General features: G+C 56.6%; 7 protein-coding genes across 7 annotated transcripts; 2 read left to right on the forward strand and 5 right to left on the reverse strand.

Moving 5' to 3' along the window:
• Window positions 1-741: 741 nt before the first annotated feature.
• Window positions 742-2,926, reverse strand: LTR77_000554 (uncharacterized protein; the record flags this gene model as incomplete). Its single annotated transcript, XM_064797819.1, has 2 exons — window positions 742-2,817; window positions 2,879-2,926. The coding sequence occupies 2 exons, from the start codon at window positions 2,924-2,926 to the stop codon at window positions 742-744; spliced, it is 2,124 nt and encodes a 707-aa protein (XP_064664053.1).
• Window positions 2,927-3,698: 772 nt separating this feature from the next.
• LTR77_000555 (uncharacterized protein) lies at window positions 3,699-5,434 on the forward strand (the record flags this gene model as incomplete). Its single annotated transcript, XM_064797820.1, has 2 exons — window positions 3,699-3,855; window positions 3,912-5,434. 2 exons carry the CDS (start codon window positions 3,699-3,701, stop codon window positions 5,432-5,434), a joined length of 1,680 nt encoding a protein of 559 aa, XP_064664054.1.
• Window positions 5,435-5,806: 372 nt separating this feature from the next.
• LTR77_000556 (uncharacterized protein) lies at window positions 5,807-6,631 on the forward strand (the record flags this gene model as incomplete). The annotated part of the gene is made up of 1 exon (XM_064797821.1): window positions 5,807-6,631. One exon carries the CDS (start codon window positions 5,807-5,809, stop codon window positions 6,629-6,631), a length of 825 nt encoding a protein of 274 aa, XP_064664055.1.
• A 162-nt stretch (window positions 6,632-6,793) lies between these two features.
• SMY2 (kinesin-like protein) lies at window positions 6,794-11,521 on the reverse strand (the record flags this gene model as incomplete). Its single annotated transcript, XM_064797822.1, has 4 exons — window positions 6,794-7,113; window positions 7,172-10,874; window positions 10,934-11,333; window positions 11,442-11,521. 4 exons carry the CDS (start codon window positions 11,519-11,521, stop codon window positions 6,794-6,796), a joined length of 4,503 nt encoding a protein of 1,500 aa, XP_064664056.1.
• A 2,055-nt stretch (window positions 11,522-13,576) lies between these two features.
• On the reverse strand, window positions 13,577-15,031 carry LTR77_000558 (uncharacterized protein; the record flags this gene model as incomplete). Its single annotated transcript, XM_064797823.1, has 1 exon — window positions 13,577-15,031. The coding sequence occupies one exon, from the start codon at window positions 15,029-15,031 to the stop codon at window positions 13,577-13,579; it is 1,455 nt and encodes a 484-aa protein (XP_064664057.1).
• Window positions 15,032-15,433: 402 nt separating this feature from the next.
• LTR77_000559 (uncharacterized protein) lies at window positions 15,434-16,853 on the reverse strand (the record flags this gene model as incomplete). The annotated part of the gene is made up of 2 exons (XM_064797824.1): window positions 15,434-16,768; window positions 16,818-16,853. 2 exons carry the CDS (start codon window positions 16,851-16,853, stop codon window positions 15,434-15,436), a joined length of 1,371 nt encoding a protein of 456 aa, XP_064664058.1.
• Window positions 16,854-17,093: 240 nt separating this feature from the next.
• Window positions 17,094-18,165, reverse strand: LTR77_000560 (uncharacterized protein; the record flags this gene model as incomplete). The annotated part of the gene is made up of 2 exons (XM_064797825.1): window positions 17,094-17,187; window positions 17,288-18,165. 2 exons carry the CDS (start codon window positions 18,163-18,165, stop codon window positions 17,094-17,096), a joined length of 972 nt encoding a protein of 323 aa, XP_064664059.1.
• Window positions 18,166-18,650: the final 485 nt, after the last annotated feature.

Here is an 18,650-nt window from a genome sequence, read left to right on the forward strand (position 1 = left end):
CAGGTGAATGCCGAGATCGCATGTCGGACCCTGTCCGGCCAATCCTGCGGACGCGGTCGACGGTACTGAAGGAAAACGGTACGGGCTAAGACAAGGTAGCACAGCCAGCCAAAGCCTTTTACCTGAGCCACCATCCGAGTCGATGTAACGAACGCTTACACGCCGTGCCCAGCTCTGTTCCCGTATGAGTGCCTTCCATCCCCCCGTCTCCTCACACGCCTACCTCTTTCCGTTTCCAAAAAATACACACTGTTAGGACAAAGGCAGAACATGTGTTCGTCCGATTCAAACTCCTGGTCGATGCTGCCACTTTCCAGCATGCAGCAGTACATGTAGAAATTTTGGATCGTTCGCTTTTGGCTCTCCGCACTAGGTCTCTGGCGCAGCTTCGACTTCGTTACAAGAGTGGCGCCGTGGCCGCTTCGTGGATCCGTCTGCGTGACCGCCGTAGGTCGCAGGGCGGCTGGTGACGAGCGTCGTTGCTGCTTCTGAGGGCCTCCAGCACAGTAATCCACGTTCCAGCTTGCTGACCACACTCAGCTTTGGGAAACAAACGTTGGCAAAGCACAGAAGTCTTGCAGCTTCGATGGCCCATGGGAATGCCCGGATGGAGGCCGGTGTTCTAGTGGACGGGATAAGTTCTTGACCACAAAACAAGGGGAGTAGGTAATTTCGTTTGGAGGTCTGGCTCGTCCGTGAAAGGCATTGCCGTTTTCAGTACGCGCAGTCCTTATCACCACGTTACGCAAAGCTCGAACCGTCAATGCGCATCGTGAGATCGACAGGAGGCTGATTCTCGCTAGATCCCAGCCATGTCATCGGGTCACCTGCCGGACCACTGCGTTGCCATGTCCGCTCAACACTCGCCAATGTGTCAGTGAATAGCCGGAGGCCACTTTGCTGAGCCGATGCGCGAAACCAATTTGCGAAAGATGCTTGAACGTCAACATCCTGCGCTTCGCGTGCGGCAATGAAGGCGGGCCAGATCAACCGTGCCGCACCAAACGCTGGGTCTGGTTGCGAGGCGGCGTCGAGTCTTGCTAGACAATCGCGCACGCAAGAGACCCGTGTCTGCAGGAGCAAGGCGTCCAGATCGTAGATTCGACGGTAGAAGTAAATGGCGATGGCACTCTGCATGGCTTCGAGGAGGATGTCTAAATCGGAATTATCGCTCGGCCGCTGCAATAGCTGAATGCATCGCTCGATAGACTTGGCGTGGTTTAGAAAGGCTTGCAAACTCATCGGCTTCCCTTCACTCTCGCGAGTGCACTGCTCCTTTGAGCCTTCCTTCTCCTTTGCCAGTCTGATGATCAAGGAGAGCAGCATAAGCCATGGCTCAGGAATGCCAAAAATTTCCGGATGGAGCGTGGCAGACCACAAACCTGGCATCTCAATGTGCAGGTCGTTCTCGCCTTCATCTTGACACTTCAACCGAAGCATCTCTTTCTCCAGATCGACAGAGCTATGAATTCCCTGGAAAGACAAGCTGTCTCGGCTATATCCTCCTAACCCACTAGACTCAATGGCCTGGCGAACGTGACGGCGATGGTCGGAGCGAAGGCTGGTTACGAAGGTGCTCTCGTGGAAGATGCGCTCAAACGCATAGCAATGGTGTAGCAAGCGAACCTTGCGAGACTTGCGCCGATTCAAGCCCCGCAGTCGTATGAACTTCTCTGCTTCGAGAAAGTAAAGGTCTGTCTGATCGGGACTCCTGGAGATGACTGAAACCTGAACCGTAGTAAGGAGAGCCACCAGAATAGACTTGTACTTGGCGGTCTTTGGTACGTCGTACGCAGTTTCAAGCATAGATTCAGCGTACTCGCGTGCTTGCTGCTCATACAAAGTGCCCTTCTCGAGCCAGCTCTGCATTTGCATCACACCAGACAGGCTGTACGCACTGATCGCCAGCATGCCATAGAAGTTGCAAAGAGTAGCCCAATCGACGTCCTCACCCAGACTGAGAGCTGCGAGGCAGTTCTTCGCGTGAGGGACGAAAAGCACATGCCAGGGTGTCTTGCTGTGTCGAAATGGTGCTAAAAGAGGCAGGACCTTCGTGGAGTAGTGCTTCAGAAGCACGACTGCATCCTGTGGAACAATTTTGCCCTTCGCTACCGAGGATGATCCCGAGCCAAGTGGCAAAGTGCCTTTCATGAGTGCCTGTGGTGGATGATCCCCCGCTCTATCGTCGAAAGGGTGTGGATCAGTCACCCACGGTTGCGAGATCCGTGTTATCAACACCTTGTCTGAGCGATCGACATTACGATCGGCATGGGAGAACTTGAACAACTCATCGATGTCGTATGGTTGCGCATTGAAATCGTAGGAAACCAGCATTGAGTCAATCATGTCCATCGTGCCGGGAGAGAATGCAAGGTCTGTTGAGTACATGTCTTCGCTCGTTGATTGCAGCTCGTGGCGAGGAAGCTCGCGGGTCGTAGGCTCGTCGCGAAATGAGCTTGTGTCGCCAGTATGCCCAACTTGGACGGTGCCGTGATGCTGCGTTACTCTAAATACCCCAAATGGCCCGCGAAAAACATTGAAATCATCGGTGGCGAACGTATCGTCGTGTGTTTCGTCGAGGCTGGTGATGTGCCGATGTGCTAGTCGTGGAGGAACGCTCGACGTTAGCAGCTCGCTCATGCATTGGCGCTCTGCCAGAGTCAATAGAGGCCGGCGGAAGCGGCCAGTGGCCGATTCCTGTTGCTCTTCGAGGTCGAAGAATATGTGCTTCTCGTAGCGTCCGCAAACCATTCCGGCCTTCTGACACACGGCACATGTAGGACGACCTTGGTCGCATTTGGTGCGGCGGCTTCGGCACTGTCCATGTCCATCAGCTCTTGAGCACAGCATGAGGGTCCCGTAGCATGACATTCCGTACCGTGGCACATCCACCGAATGAGCGACTATGTCTGGCTTCACTTTCCATGGCCGGCGAGAGGATGTTCGCAATATCGCGCCTTCAAGCGACCCTTGGCGAAAGCGACGGCATGCCCACCAGCCATCTCAAGTCGACTGTCCATAACTCCGAATATTGACCAAGCCAGTCGTGGAGAGGAGACCATGGCGCGGGCGCAAGAGGCAAGCAACAACAGAAGCGCCAGGCGGGTCTTGCCGTTGCTTTCCCTTTCTGCTGCACTGGGCGTGGCGAACCCTCCTCTACCACACCTTATCTCATCAGCAGCATCGTCTCCTCATCGTCGCTGGAGCAGCTCCGGATTTTCCTGCTTGAAGGGCCTCATTCCGTTGCTTCGTCTCATCATGCCCATGCCCGTCTAACCGCTCACCGACTCGGCGCATACCTGTACCGACGCGTTCTATTATGGAAGCTGTCGGCTTCTTATCCAGCAGCGTCGGTGTCCCGACTCACGCCAAAGAATGGCTGAACGCAGGCGGGCGGGCAGTAAAGGCTTTCTCTACACATTCCATGTCCAGCCCTCCAGTGCAGTCCCACAGTTCTGTTCATACTCCTATCCCTTCCGCCACTCCACGCCAAACAGGAAAGCCATCGCAGAGCCGCCATCGCAGGCATCGGTCAAGGTAGGCTAGCTATGTCATCCGCAAGACCTAACGCGTCTCTTGTCTTCTTAGATCGGTATGGTTGATGGTGCTATTCTCACACGTATTTCGCGTACAAGATACGAGCACGTTGCTCAACCATCTTTTCTTGGAGGCCGATACAATTCCGTCCATTGCCCATCATGCCTCACGCCCACAGTACGGCCGATGAGACATACGACGTACTCGTTATTGGCGCTGGTCTGTCGGGCATCTGCAGTCTTTACCACATCCGACAGCGCTTTCCTTCATGGCGTGTGAAGCTCCTAGAAGCTGGAGATGATGTTGGAGGCACTTGGTGTAAGTTCCAACACTTCCCTACAACCACGAGTTAGCTGCTGACCAATGATTCACAGATTGGAACAGATACCCTGGCTGCCGATTCGACTCAGAGTCGCTCTCCTACGGCTTCTCGTTCGACAAGGAGCTGCTCGAAGACTGGCACTGGAAGGAGACTTACTCACCCCAACCTGAGACGCACCAATACATCAAGCACTTCGCAGAGAAGCACAATCTGTATCAACACGTCGTGTTCAACACGCGGATCAGCTCTGCGCGTTGGAGCGACACATCCAACACCTGGACTTTCGCCGATGGGGCCGGTAAGGAGTATAGAGCCAAGTTCTTCATCAGCTGTATTGGCTTCCTTTCTTCGCCGACCTTGCCGAATATTCCCGGCGTGCACGAGTTCACAGGCCAGTCATTCCATACCTCCCGATGGCCACAGGATCTCGACATCAACCGTGACTTTGCAAATAAGCGGATTGGCATCATCGGGACCGGCGCGACTGGCATCCAGACCATCACATCGATATCAAAGGTCCCTGACATCGGCTCTGTTACTGTCTTTCAGCGGACGGCAAACTGGTCAGCGCCGCTGCGCAACAGCGGGATCACCACAGAACAGATGGCGCAGCATAGGAGAGAATACGACTCCATCTTCCAGAGATGCGCAGAGACACCAGCGTGCTTTGTGCACCAGGCCGATCCACGAAAGTCGCTCGAGGTGAGCGAGGAAGAGCGACTTGCACTCTGGGAGAAGCTGTACAACGAACCCGGATTTGGCAAATGGTTGGGTATCTTTAGTGACACTTACACCGATCGTACTGCAAACGAGATGTACTCCCGGTTCATGGCGGACAAGATCAGAGGCAGAGTACACGATCAGGAGACTGCAGAGAGCCTTATCCCCAAGAACCACGGCTTTGGGACCCGCCGAGTGCCACTTGATAGCGGGTACTTTGAAGCTTACAACCAAGCCAATGTCCATCTCGTGGACCTTCAAAAGACGCCACTAGAGCGCATCACACCGACGGGAATCGCAACCTCAGATGGCAGCACGCACGAGTTGGACGTCCTCATCTACGCTACCGGATTCGATGCAATCACAGGAGCTTTCAGCGCCATTGACTGGCATGCGAAGCATGACCGACCACTTATCGCCAGCAGCCATTCTAAACAAGGCGACAGAGCGATCTGGCCAGACCACCGACCACTGACATTCCTCGGCCTCACGGTGCCGGCGATGCCGAACATGTTCATGGTCCTTGGGCCGCATCAACCGTTCGGGAACGCAACGCGGAGTATCGAGCACGCTGTCCAAGTCATCAACGACCTCCTACAATACTGCGACGAGAAGAACTACACTTACGTCGAGGCGACGCAGGAAGCGGCGGAGAGCTGGACAGAGCACGTGGTCGAGTGTAGCAACGCTTTGACGTTGATGAACGAGGTCGACAGCTGGATGACCGGGGTGAACACGAACGTCAAGGGCAAGACGGTGAGGAGTGTAGCCCGGTATGCAGGCAGTGCGGTCGAGTTCCGCAAGCGATGCAGAGATGTCCAGGCGTCGGGTTATAAGGGTCTGAAATTTGCGTAGTTGTAGAAAGGATTCGGGTGCACCACTAGGCGTTGTCGTTTGGTGTCCAACACTCTTAGGCTGAACAATTCTGTTTCCGGACTCCCAGTTCATCAGACAAGAGCATACAGTGGTATAGGCCAGGAACATAAAGATGAGATGACGCAGAGACGGATAGGCTAGTGGAGAAAGGTCATGACTATGCTCCGCCTCTAGTCTTACTGCAGAACGCCGATAGAAGCTTCCCATCTGAAAGAGGAAAGTTATACCAGCACTACCTGCACCGAACGTGGTAGCTTTGGCCACCAGGCCAGTCTATCAACCTTCAACAACACCTGTTCAATCTTCTCCAGCAGACCCTCATCTCCCATCAAACAACCACCGGCCTACAACATGGACGTCCCAGGCTTCGCAGTTGTCACCGGAGCGGCATCAGGCATCGGCCGAGCGACCGCAGCAGCTTTCGCTCTCGAAGGCGCCGCGGGCGTCGCTCTGCTCGACATCAACCCGCACGCATTGAACGACATCAAACGCGAGATCGAACAGGCCCTTGCCAACGGGAAAAACAAGACCAACCCATGCCGCCTCGAAATCCACCCCCTCGACGTCTCGGACGAAGACCAAGTCAACGCCGCTCTCGACGCCATCGCGCAGAGCTTCGGCCGGCTGGACTACGTCGTCAACGCCGCGGGCATCGCGATGAAGCACTCAGGCGGCGCCGCGTTCGTGCAGACTCCGGACTGGCAGCGCATCCTCGACGTGAACCTGAACGGGACATTCTTCGTTCTGCGCGCCGCGGCGAGGATAATGCTGGAACAAGCTCCCATTCCCTCCTCCGCGAGGGACGGGAGACCGCTGCAGCGGGGGTCGATAGTGAATTTCGCGTCCATCCAAGGGGTAGTCGGGATCGCGCTCTCGACGGCGTATGCAGCGACCAAACACGCGGTTATCGGGCTTACGCGAACGGCGTCTGAGGACTATGCCAAGGATGGTCTGCGGATCAACGCCATTTGTCCCGGCTACACGGAGACACCGTTGACGATGAAGGATCCACAGGTGTTCGCGGCGATGCAGGAGCGCGTGGTCTCGGCCGTGCCGATGCAGAGGATTGGGAGGCCGGAGGAAATTGCGGATGGGGTGTTGTATCTTGCAGGGGGCAGGAGTTCTTTCGTCACGGGCTCAGCGCTCATGGTCGATGGGGGGTACACCTGTCGGTAAAAGTGACGTCGGTGCGGAAGAAAAAGGAATGTGAGCTAAGAAACGGTAGCACAGACAGCAGTCAAAGCCATTCATCCATCATCTGCCGCGATACAAACGACTGCTTACACACCTCCCCCCCACCCTCTTCCCCAACGAATGACCCCGCCCATCACCACACGCTCACCTCTTCCCCTTCCCCTTCTTCGCGGCCACGACCCTAAAATTCCCATTCCCATTCTCCTCCTTCACCCCCTCCTTCCCCGCCGTCGTCCCACTCTTCTTCGCAACCTCGCTCCACCCCGAAACCCCCGCATTGCCCGGGCTCGCACTCTTCGGCGGCGCCGAAACATCTACCAGCCCTTTATCCGCCAGGCGCTTGCGACGGATGAATTCTTCGGCGAAATGCCGCGAGTCGAGCGTGTTGGAGGCGCCGTGCACGGCTTCGGTGAGCATGTCGGCGTCTGGGGGCAGGGCGATGAGGTTGGTGATGAATTCTTCGACTGTGAAGGATATATATGTTAGTAGGTGGAGGCGAGGGAGAGGGGTGGGATAACGTACCAGGGATACCCTTAGCTAGATCCGGGCGCAGCTCGTTAACAGCCCACTTCCTGAACTCCTCCTGCGCGTTCACGCCGCCCGACAATCCCATAGTCGACGACCTCGTCGGCAGCTTCTTCGCCTGCGCAGGCTGCGCAACCGGTACGACGCCGGAACTAACGGTCCTCGTAGGCTGCGGCACGGGCGCAGCAGGAGTCTTCGGCTTCCCGCCAGCACCGACAGTCGTCCACGCGCTTCCGGCAGCGTTAGGAGCAGGCGATGCGACTTTGCCGGCGAGGTTAGCGTAGCTCTTCCCACCGCCGCTCGGGCTAGGAGCGACGCCGGCCGTTGCGGCTTGAGCGCTCGCGGCGGCAGCGGCCACGCGCCTCTTGCGTGCTTCTTCTTCTTTTTGGATTTGCGCCATGCTCTTCGCGCTGGTCGCTGTGGTGGGCTTCTGAGCGGCCTTCGCCCAGGCGGATGCACCGCTGGGGGTGGTCACTGGCGAGCCACTCGCCGCTCCCCAGCTTGCGCTCGCTGGCAGACCAGGCGCTGGTGCGATAGAAGCTTGAGCTTGTTGGGCCTCCATCTGCTTTTGGAAAGCTGCGCGGCGTTGTGCGGATGCGATCTCCTCAGCTTCAGCAGCTTGCTTCGCCTCCATCTCCTGGATCTCCTTAAGGGACGGTCCCCTTGGTGCTTCCGCTGGCTCCTTCGCCCATGGTGCGACGGCTGCACTTGGCGTGTCCACAGATGGGGTCTGCGAAAGATCGCGTTGCTCAGTCTGCAGCTGATCTGCGACACTCTGTCTTCCAGCTCGCTGAGCCGCCGGAGCCGGCAGAGGGGACTGAGAAGGAGCTGGCGGGAATGGCTGAGGAAGACCAGGCTGTGGCTGCACCGGCGACTGCTGAACAGACGCTGCCTTCTGAACTTGCTCGGTCAAAGTCATCTCTTGCGGAGGGGTACGTTCGCGCTGAGCAATAGCTGGCGAGCCAACACTACTCTGCATCGTTGAGCTCTGCTCGTCGCTCAATTCTTGCTTGCCCAATGCCGGCTGGAAACGTGCATCGATACCAGTCAGTTTGCCCTGACCCTGCAGCTGCTGAAATTGTCTCAGACGGTCGCCAGACAGGCCTTGTTCGTTGTCAAGCTGCTGCTGGGCGTCATGCATTGCCTGCTCCTGTTGCAGCCTGTTGCGATCCTGGAGCATCTGCTGGACTTGTAGATCGTGCTCGTTGTTTGGCGGGGACTGCATCTGCTGCTGACCCGAGAATGGCTGGCCCGGAGCACCGAACTGTCCAGGAGCAGCGCGAGCACCTTGATCCAAGCGGTCCATGATGCCGGGAATCTCTTCTTCGCGGATGTGGCCAAGGTTGTCGATGCCAGCGCCGACAGCACCCAGCCCACCACCTTGTCCAGGCGAGCGGAAGGAGTTGTCAAAGAACCCTGGCTGGTGACCTTGCGGCCCTTGAAGCGGACTAGGCTGGAAAGGGCCAGCATTGGGGCTAGTCATGCTGCCGAAGCTAGGCTGAGAGTGTAGTGACTGAGCCGAAGCCTGATGTTGCAGTTGTCCTTGACCAGGCGCCAAGCCGCTGTGCGAGCCTGGAGCACCTGGCTGCATCTGCAAATGCATGCGCTGTGCCATCTGCTGCTGCGCGAGATGTTCCTTCTGACGTGCCATCAGATACTGCTCCTCTTGCTTCCTACGCTCGAGTGCATTCTGCTGTTCTGCCGTCAATGTGGTGCCGAACGACGGGAAGCTGTTAGCAAAAGGCGGCTGAGCGCCACTCGTCGACGGTGTCGCCGCAGCACCTGCCCAAGCGCTCGGGCCAGTCGTCGCTGCAGAGCCGTGAGGGATGCCGATCTGCGGGACCAGGAACGGCTCTCTGGAGTTACCAATGCGTCGGATGAGTTGCGCGAGCGGTTCGTAGTCCTGATCTTCGTATTTCTTCACGAGAAGCTCAGGCGAGAAGAAGCCAGCCTTGTACCAATCATGCATTTCCAGCCCCGACCATGGTCCTTGCGTCTGTCCTTGTGGGTCGCGGTAGATCCAGCGCATGCGGTCTGGCATGACCATGGTGCGTTGCTGTGGTGGGGGAGGCTGGTTTGAAGCCGAACTGGGAGGCTGCGGTTGTCCCTGCGCAGGTTGTCCAGATTGACCCTGTCCAGGCTGACCTTGACCAGGCGCTCCGAATCCTGCGTTCTCTTGATCTGCTCGATCAGACTCGTTCTGCTCGGCGAATGGGTAGTCGTTTGGACGTGGCTGGTCAAGCTGGCCCATGAACGGCTGGTAGCCACCCCTCTCGGCGCCCAAATCACGCTCATGCTCGCCTTGCCGCATCTGGTCCTGCATGCTCTGCGGAAACATGCTGGCCATCCTGCTGCCTCCCGCATTCGGATGTGGGCTCATCATGCTACCGCCGCCCAGACCTGCAAGTCCAGGGGAATGCACGTCACCCGTGGATGTAGCGAAGATGCCTCCACCGAAAGCGCTGGACAAACCCGCAGTTGACCTGGTAGGCGTCCCGAGTCCACCATGACTGGAAGGCCAGGCTGCTGCACCAGAACCACCACCCAGCTGTCCGAGTCCGCCAAGACCGCCGAAGCCTCTGTTGGCATTGACGCTGCTGTTCTGGCTGCGGTCGTTCATAGCGCCCACTCCACCCGGTCGTCCAAGGTTTGGCAGAGCGCCCAGACCTCCCAGACCACCAAAGTGCTGCGACTGCTCGCCAGGATACCCACCAAGTCCGGGAAGCTGACGTGAGTTCTCGCCCTCCATCTCCTGCATCAGGCTGTTGAGCCCCCGTTGCTGTTCAGGAGACTGGTAAGGATTGGTGTCGGTTGGACTCATCGGCTCGTTGCCTCCCATCTGGCGGTGCTGGCCTGGCGTCTGCTGCATGAAGCCTTGTCCGAAACCCTGGCCATCCGAAGTCATACCAAATGCTCCAAACCCACGGTCGCTGGGCTCGGCACGACCGGGTGTACCAAACCCGCCCTGCCGTTGATGCGATTCACTAATTTCTGCATCTTCCGCAAGAGCGGCACTGCCTGATGGTGTGTCTTCATCAGCTTCCTCCAAAGGAGCACCACCGAGACCGTGCGATTGCTGTGGCCGCCAAGACGCCCCTGTCAAACTGGACTTCCGCTCTAGACTCCTCATGCCCGTCTCTTCGCCGTTGTCCTTGCTCAACAGATTTTTGAACCTGCTTTCCGCCCGCCCACTGCCAACTCCACTGCGCTTCTCCGTCTGAGCAGCTTGACCGAGCCCAAAATTGCCGAATGAGCCCATGGGAGAAAGACCAGCGCTTTGCGGCGCATTTGACCATGGCGAAGAAGGACCACCAAGTCCAGCACTCAACGGTCCGGTTGGATTACGTCTGATGGAACCGAATGGAGTTGACGCGGTCTTGTCTTCTGCATCGCCCCTGCCGCCATCCTTGGTGTCGGTCCTCCTACGTTGCAGAGAAGGCGGTGGAGATGGAGCGCGCTGATCGTTGCGATCGTACGTTGCCGTGGGAGAAGCCAACGCATTCTGTGGGAAGAAGGACTCGCTTGTCTCCCGGCGACGTCCCTGCCCACGTGTCGCGGTGGGCGATGAGAGTCCGTAGCCGCCGGGGGTATTGCCCTGGTTGGAGATGGAAATCTTACGGTTCGGTAGTCCATTCGATTGCTGGTTCTCCTTGTTGGAGGTAGGCGGCTTCAGTGGGGTGTTGACGGAAGTCGAGAAGAGCTGTGCTTTGTAAGTATCCAAATAATGAATTCCTCGGCGCGTGCTTGAGCATGACCTACCTCTCGCTCTTCGCGATCCATCTCCGACAGTCCCAGCGGCTCAATAGAGCCATCTTTGTCCCAGCACACATCTGGCCCTGGCTGGTTGTCGCGGGTGTTGTCACTCCGGCCCCAGCTCGCACTCCCTAAGCCATTTGTACTGTCCGGCTGCCATCCGCCCACATACAAGTCCTGCAGCCCCTCTCGAAGCCCCCCTTCCGCGCTTTGCTGCGCTCTGAACAAATCAAGCAGCTGGTCTTTGGAGTAGCGCGCATCGCTCACAGCTCCATTTCGGTGTGGCGGGACGTATCGTGGTGGGGCTTGAGAGGGGGCGGCGGCATCGGAGAATTGGTTCGCAGAAGACATTGAGGTGCCAGAAGGTCGACGGAAGGTCTGTGTCGCGCCGTTGGGTCTTCGCGACCTGCAAGATGTGTCAGTAAATGCGCTTTCACTCCACGACACGCGGCTGTCGCATGAGGCGCGGTCGAAGCAGAAATTCTCCGCAGCTGCGTGGACGGGTGGTACATACCATTCCGAACCGCCATCACGTGCCGAATTGGATGCCTGGTTGTTTCCTGCGGCCGCAGAAGCAAATGTGGAAGGAGCCATGGTCTTGAGGATGAGGACAGGCCTGGAGGGGAGACGTAGGTGGCTGTCGTTGGATCGGGCGATGCTTGAGCAGTGTCGAGATGGAGTAGTTGTTGAGATGTGATGTTCGTCGTCGTATTGGATCGTGTCGTCGGCGCTTCGTGGAATGGGGAGGCTGTGGTGTCCTTGGGGAAGGTGTAGGTTCAGGTGCAGCGCAAGAAGTCTGCTCCCAGGTCTCTTCTCGAGGTCGAAATTAGCCTGGCCAATCAGAGGCTCGCTTAACGCCTGACCACTGAGTAGCTCCGTTTTGGACACCAACCTCTTCTCTTCTCTTCATCATCATTCCTGGCTGGTACCGTCGACATGGACTTAGATGATCGGAATGACTGCTACGGTGAGGCTCTACAGTAACCATACAACAACAATCAGTGCGATCCGGCTTGTCGCTAGCTGTCTACGCGTCGGTCTTCACGCCAATCCAAGCACGCGACCTTAGTGTTCCTGCATGAGCTCCAGCTCGAAAATATCAAAAGGGGCCACAGGGTCCTCTAGAGCGGACGGAGAAGCATTGGCAGTACGAACAACACCTGCTGCACGTCTGACCTATCACGTATGGAGACGCACAGCTACAGCAGATTCCCTTCTCGATCACAGACTTGCTACTGCTCCCAGGCCAAGTCTACTACAGGTCGATGGCATGAATGTCGCACAGTCTGCGGATAGCTGCCTGTGGCGCGACCACAAGACTTTGACAAATTTCCACAGTGTGCTTGTGCTCGTGACTGACCGCCTCTTTGTGCCCTGCTGTCACTCGTTACGCAGAAAGAGGCTGGACGGGCACACAGGAAAGTGTTTGTTGCGCTGAGCAAGGTAGTACAGAACAAACGCATTTAGCAAGGTAATTTTCTGATCCTAGGCTTCTTTTGACTTGTCTCACTTTCTGTTTCCTTTCTACTGTTCCTAACGAGGCTTTCCAGGGGTGAAAGAAGGCTCCAAAGGGATCAAATGCTCGAGATGCATCCTTAGCGATGCTTCGGATTGTGTTTGCGGAGGCCAAAGGGCTGACAACGACAGAGCAAGCAAACGTCGGCTATAAAATGGCCGGCCGTAGTCAGTGCCCCGGTGCAACCGTCTGGTCCTGCAGACCTCGAGCTCGAGCCCGCGCCCAAATCTACTGCAGACCTCGAAGATTTGAGCAGCCTTTAAACTTCAACGGCAGACAGCGTTTTTTCCACAGCTCGTCACCAAGCCGAAATGGATCTGTACGCGTCAATCAGGATGAGAGGCGGAGTAGGTGGTGGATGCAGACATGATCATTACGGTACAGCGTCCCAGGGCCCGCCCCTGCATGAACCATGCTGACGAGCTTGCTAGATCCCGGTCCACCACCGACAATGACCTTCATGCCGCAGTGCTGTCATCGAATGGGCTGCCCGATGGGCTGCCCGATGGGCATGAGGATGCCAATGCTTCGCCCCCCTCCGCCTCCACCTCCCTGGCACTGGGGTCCTCGCGCGATGGCCGGGGGTGCTCTGCAGGGTGGTGTCATGAGAGGCGCCCCTCCAGTATTCATGAGCGGCTGCATGTGTCCTCCGTCAGCTAGAGGGGGCCGCCGCCGTCCTGCACCTTGTCGCTGTTACCACGGGCAGAGGCAGCCAGCACACAGGGAAAGCTGTTATGACACGAGATCTTCGAGCACAACCGACCCGTTCGACAGACCACGACGGAGAAGATCGCCGCCACGTCGAGACGACTGGAGAGATCTTCCATCGGACCATTTTGAGGAGTACGAGTCGCGGTACGATGACGAAGACATGGAACAGTTCATTCGGGATGTCCCGAGGGAAGCGCAAAGGCGGGCTCGTAGGCCTCGCTCACCGTCGCTTTGGAGTCACGAGGACAGTCGGTCGTCGAGAGAGAGCTGGAGGAGGTATTAAGAAATTGCCATGGTCTCTACAACGTCAGTCGCCGGGTGCGGTGTGATCAGGTCTGGCCAGAAACAATGAAAAATGATTACAAGCAGCACTTGAGGCGCGCCGAACGTATTCTGAAAAGCTCTCAAACGCAGGAAGAATATCACAACCGTGCATCATCCCCACCCCTCCTCCAAACCTCCTGTCCAACCATCTTCTGCCGCCCCAAAGTCCGCCACCCCTCCACCCCCTCCCTCAACCCATTCGGATCCCCCTCCGGCACATCCCTCCACCGGAACAACCTCGTGTACTCCGTATCCTTCCGCTCCAGCACATCCACCACATGCTCGCCCAGCACAGGCAAGAACTTGAACCCGTGTCCGCTTCCGCCGTTCGCTACGAGCAAGCCCTCCGTTTCGGGTGGGTAGTCGATTAGGAACGAGTTATCGACCGAGTCGGAGTACCAGCATAGTCGTCCACGTTCGAGATCTAGGTCTAGAAGTTCTGGGAGGTTCTCCTCGCAGAAAGAGCGGATGACTCGCATCGCCTCCTCCGGGATCTTGTCGACGTCCGTTTTAGGATACGATAGCTGACGACCTGTTGCACTGCTACGATAGGCGTAGTTGGTCCATTTTGCGCCGCGGAAAGCGACTTTGACGACGCCTTCGGGGGTGCGTGGCATGCCGTACAGACCGGCCACGTTCTTTGAGTTGGGGTCGTAGGAGTTCATGTTCCAGCTCCAGACGGGGAAGTTGTCGGGGGAGAATTTGTCCCAGAGGTCCTGTCGGTTTTCAGGTAGTCTGATCGAGAGAACACTGCCTGCCGTCGTCTCGACCAGCTGCTCGATTTCTGGCAGTAAGCTGGGTGTCCAGCCGCCACAGGCGACAATGGTGGTATCCGCGAAGTGCTCCTCGCCGTCATTCGTAACTATCCCAGTCACCCTCTTACCCTCCCTCATCAACGACTTCGTCCCATACTCCCTCCCCAACCACGTCTTCACCCCCGCCCTCCTCACCAAAAACAACGCAAAAGCACACGCCCGACTCGCCAGCACAAACCCGGCCGTCATATCCAATACCCCATCCATCGCCAAACCCCTCTCCAACCTCCCAAAAGGATCAATCTTCGTCTTCGGAATCCTCTCATCCTCAGCGTCCCTCCGCCTCCCTTCATCCGAAACCCGATACTGCGTCCCCCTCAACCCCTCGGGAAAACTCGCCTGCGTCGCCACCTCGCTCTCCTCCAACCCCTCCCCACTCAGCCTTAAAAACCCACAATCATTCCACAACCTCACACCCTCCCTCAAACCCGCTGGCAGGTCCTCCGCTTTCATCTCCGCCAACACCTCATTCCACCGCCGCCACTCCGGCATCGCTTTGAAAGCCAGATCCTGATACAACCTCGCATCCCCGTACGAAGCGCGGAGAATTTTATTCTCATCGCAGCTCGCGGCGTCGCAGCCAGGGGAACAGGCGTAGTTGTTGATGTGGTAGGGTTGGGAGTCGAAGAGGTGGATGTGGGTGTAGCCGCGTTTTGCTAGGTGAAGGGCAGTGGAGAGGCCGAAGACGCCTGCGCCTACTATGAGGATTTTTTGGGCATAGTCCGGTTGAGGAGACATGGTGGAATATGGAAAAGGAGGGTGGTAGGTAGGATAAGGAGAGGACGAGTACAGAATGAACGGGAGAAAAGAATTCGGATGAGTTATGGTGTGCAAAAGGCGATTGAAGAAGAGAGATTGTATGGCAGTACTGCTCGTCACCTGGTTATCCGCTTCGTGTATGACTCGGTGAGCTGTGAACTTCTGATTCAGATTGTCCTATCCGATCGTGTTGATAAGGTAGTAGCTGATTGCGAGAAGTCGATGTGGTAAGAAGCTGCCAAATCGCATCCACGGCTCTGATTGGCTTCTCACGGAGCCGCGCTAGTGCATGTTCAACGTTCCCTCGCTCGGGGGAACAAGACTTCCCGAAGAGTAGATCTGCAATGTACAACAGTAATCATACAAATCTAAATACCACAATCACCTCCTCCTCAAATACCAATTAAACGCCAACCCTAGCGTCTCCCCATGGAACGGCGAAGGCACCTCTGCCAACCCAGGCCTCGCCACAGGATGCCGAAGATACACAGCTGAGCAGATATTCTGATTGACTTCCAGGTATCTCGGAATGAACGCGAAGGCGGACATGAACTCGCGCGGCCTCCATGGCGTCGCGTAGGGCTTTGATGTGTCGATCGGGTTCTCGTTCGCTCGTGCTAGGGCTGCGTGAAGTAGCTCGGCGTCTTTTCGCGCTCGGTATTCGTCAACTTTGCCTGTTTGTCGTGATACTGCTGGTTCCGATGATTGTGGTTCTTCTGGCTCAGAAGTAGCCTGGTCGCGCTGCTCGGCCGCCGCAGCTGAATCCAGTTTCACCTCCTTTGGCAGCTCGTCTTGTGGTATCTTCGTCAAGATCTCCGCCAGACCTGATTCCAGGCCATCGATAGTATCCTCAACATTCCCTTCCTCGATTCCTCGCAGCTTCGACATCGTCTTCTTGATCGATCGCGAGAACTGCCTCAGCTCCTGCTGTCTCTTCCCGGATAGCTTCCTCTTCGAATCATCCAAGATCTTCTGTGCTCGCATCATCAAACCCTTCAGCGCCACCTTGGGGTCTGCGTGGTCTTCGGGTTTGCCGGACATCGCCTCTCGCTCCTCATCGGATTCGAGCGTTGCAGCACCAGCATCACTATCCTCCTGCTCCTCCATCTCTTGCTGCTGTTCCCTCGCAAGCGCTCTCCGCTCCTCTCGAAGGTCTTTAATATCCTGAATCGACTTTGGACTGTCCTTGCGCCTCTTCTTCGCCCCTGTCGCATACATCACCTTGTCCGCCTCCACGGAGAACATGTCGCCCGGATTCAGCTGGTATCCAGGGTAGACCATCTTCTTCCCATTGACCTTCACAGCGCCATGCACCACAAATTGCCGCGCCTGCTTCGTCGATGAAGCAAACAGCGCGCGCCATATCGCCGTGTCTAACCGTCGCTCAAGCGGATGAAACGCCATATTCATATACGGCGTCTTCTGTTTCCGCCTTGCCCTTCCATCCTCTCCTCCATCCAGTCCACTGCCTCTCCCCAGCGCCATCTCACTCCCATCATTCTGCGCCAGATATCGAAAGTCCATAGGCACTACCGACGGCATCCTCCTATCGAACATCCGCGTCCAGTGCTTCTCCTTGATCTGGGGGTTGTGGTACCCCCGCGTCATCGACTTGGCGAGCCATTTCTGCTGGAAGAAGGTCTTGTTGGCGGCGGAGGGCGTACTGACTTTGGTGAGGTTGAAGAGGTTGTATTTGGACCAGGACTGGCGCAGTTTCTGGGGAGTGGTTAGGAGGTGATCAAGGGGATGGTGTAGAGTGGCTTACCGGCCGCTTCAAGCCGTGAAATTTGTTTCTCGGCATGGCTAGATAGCCATCTGTCAAAAGTGTTGCGAAGAAGGTGTCTGTGATGGAGTCTGGTGGTAATCCTCAATGGCATGCGGCGTTCGGAGGAGCCAAGACTTCTGTCCACCAGTCCTTCTATCCATACGTCCACTTTCTCCGGTCTATCCTCTCTTCCTTTTCCAACTTGAACATCGATGTCGGGGAGACTCTATATCTGTCCTGGTGCGAATTTTAGCCTTGCGAAGCCGTTTCCGTCATCTAAGCGGTACAGGACCGCGGTGGTGCAACACTGTGGGCCTTCAGCGCGGTCGAGACGAACGACAAGAATGTCCAAATGATCATGACGAGAGCGCTACGAACTCTTCTAGGGCTGGCCGTACGATCAAGGCAGACCTTGTTCGGATGGTAAGACGGTAAGGTTGTCTTGGTTCATGCACATGATGAAGCATTACCCCAACGAGCCAAACCACCCAACCACTCTCGTCTTCAGAAGGTCTTCCCTCACAATCCTCCCCTTCTCCTTCTCAAGCTCCTCCATATCCGCAGTCGCAGGCACATACCGCCCCGACAAGAACCGCGCCCTCTCCGTCGACAAATACACCGCCGTCCCACCCGGCAAGGCAGGCTGGTCGATCAACAACTTCTTAATTTGTTCCGGCAGCTCGCGTCCAGCCAGCTCCGTAACCACACCACCAGGATGCATCGCCACGCAGCGTACTCTCGCAGCACCACGCTCTTCCTCCCGCTGCAAGTACTCAATCATGAGGTTGCCGGCGATTTTGGAGAAGCCGTAAGTCGAGCAATTCGGGATAAACTTCCAGGAGCTCTCGCTGGAGACATGAATCAAGCAGCCTGTCGTTTCGGCGGCATTGACGGCCTCGACGTAGTATCGGGCAATGAGGTAAGGGCCTTTGACGTTGATGTCGATCTCTTGCGCCACCAACGCTGGGTCTGAAGCTGCGATGTCCGCTTGTGCTAAAGCCACTGCAGCGTTGGACACTACGACGTCTGGGGGCGAGTCCAAGCCAGCGAAGAGTTCCTTGGCCGACACCTCGTCTGCGATATCGAGGCGAATGATGGAGATATCGCACTCTGTCGTTGACTCGAGGATGATCGAGCGGGTCTCTTCCAGCTTCTCCACCCTCCTGGCGCCTAGGATGAGCTTTGAAGCTCCAGCAAGAGCAAACGACTGCGCGATACGTCGTCCGATACCACTCCCGGCTCCGGTGATAAGAACAGTTTTGCCATCCGCTGCACCTTTGAGGCCATCTTGCGGGTCGATGAACGGGTAGACGTCGTGTCTGGTGGGCTTGATGAACGAGAAGGCCATGCTTACTCCAGTCCTAGTTTTGCCAGCTACTGGCTCCGTGGATCATTTATAATGCCATCACGAGCTGCACTTCCTTATCTCCGGCCGTTATGACCGAGAGCTGGCCATTTTCGTCGCAACTCTCGAAGACAGCGGAGTTGGGGTTCATGGCTGCATACAAGAGCACGCCATGGAGACGTGTGCCAGCGATATGAGCTTGGTGGAAAGCATGCTTTTGTGGACATTTCTGCGACAAGCACGTCTTGCAATGCAACAAGCTCGAAACGAGGAGGATATGCATTGCATCAACTACAGGTCTTTTGCAATCAGCAAATGATTGTCTAAGGACATTATGAGATACGCTGCCGAAGGCGTTGTTGAAGTATGCAGAAGTTGACCCAGAGACCTCCACCCCTTGCTTCCGGCACAGCAATCGTTGCCAATTCGAAAAAAGTTCAAACATTCTCGAAAACGACTGAACGAACATATCTCCGTTACAGAGCAAC

This window comes from Saxophila tyrrhenica (genome assembly GCF_035928015.1).
Source record: "Saxophila tyrrhenica strain CCFEE 5935 chromosome Unknown scaffold_1, whole genome shotgun sequence".
Taxonomy (NCBI): Eukaryota; Fungi; Ascomycota; class Dothideomycetes; order Mycosphaerellales; family Extremaceae; genus Saxophila; species Saxophila tyrrhenica.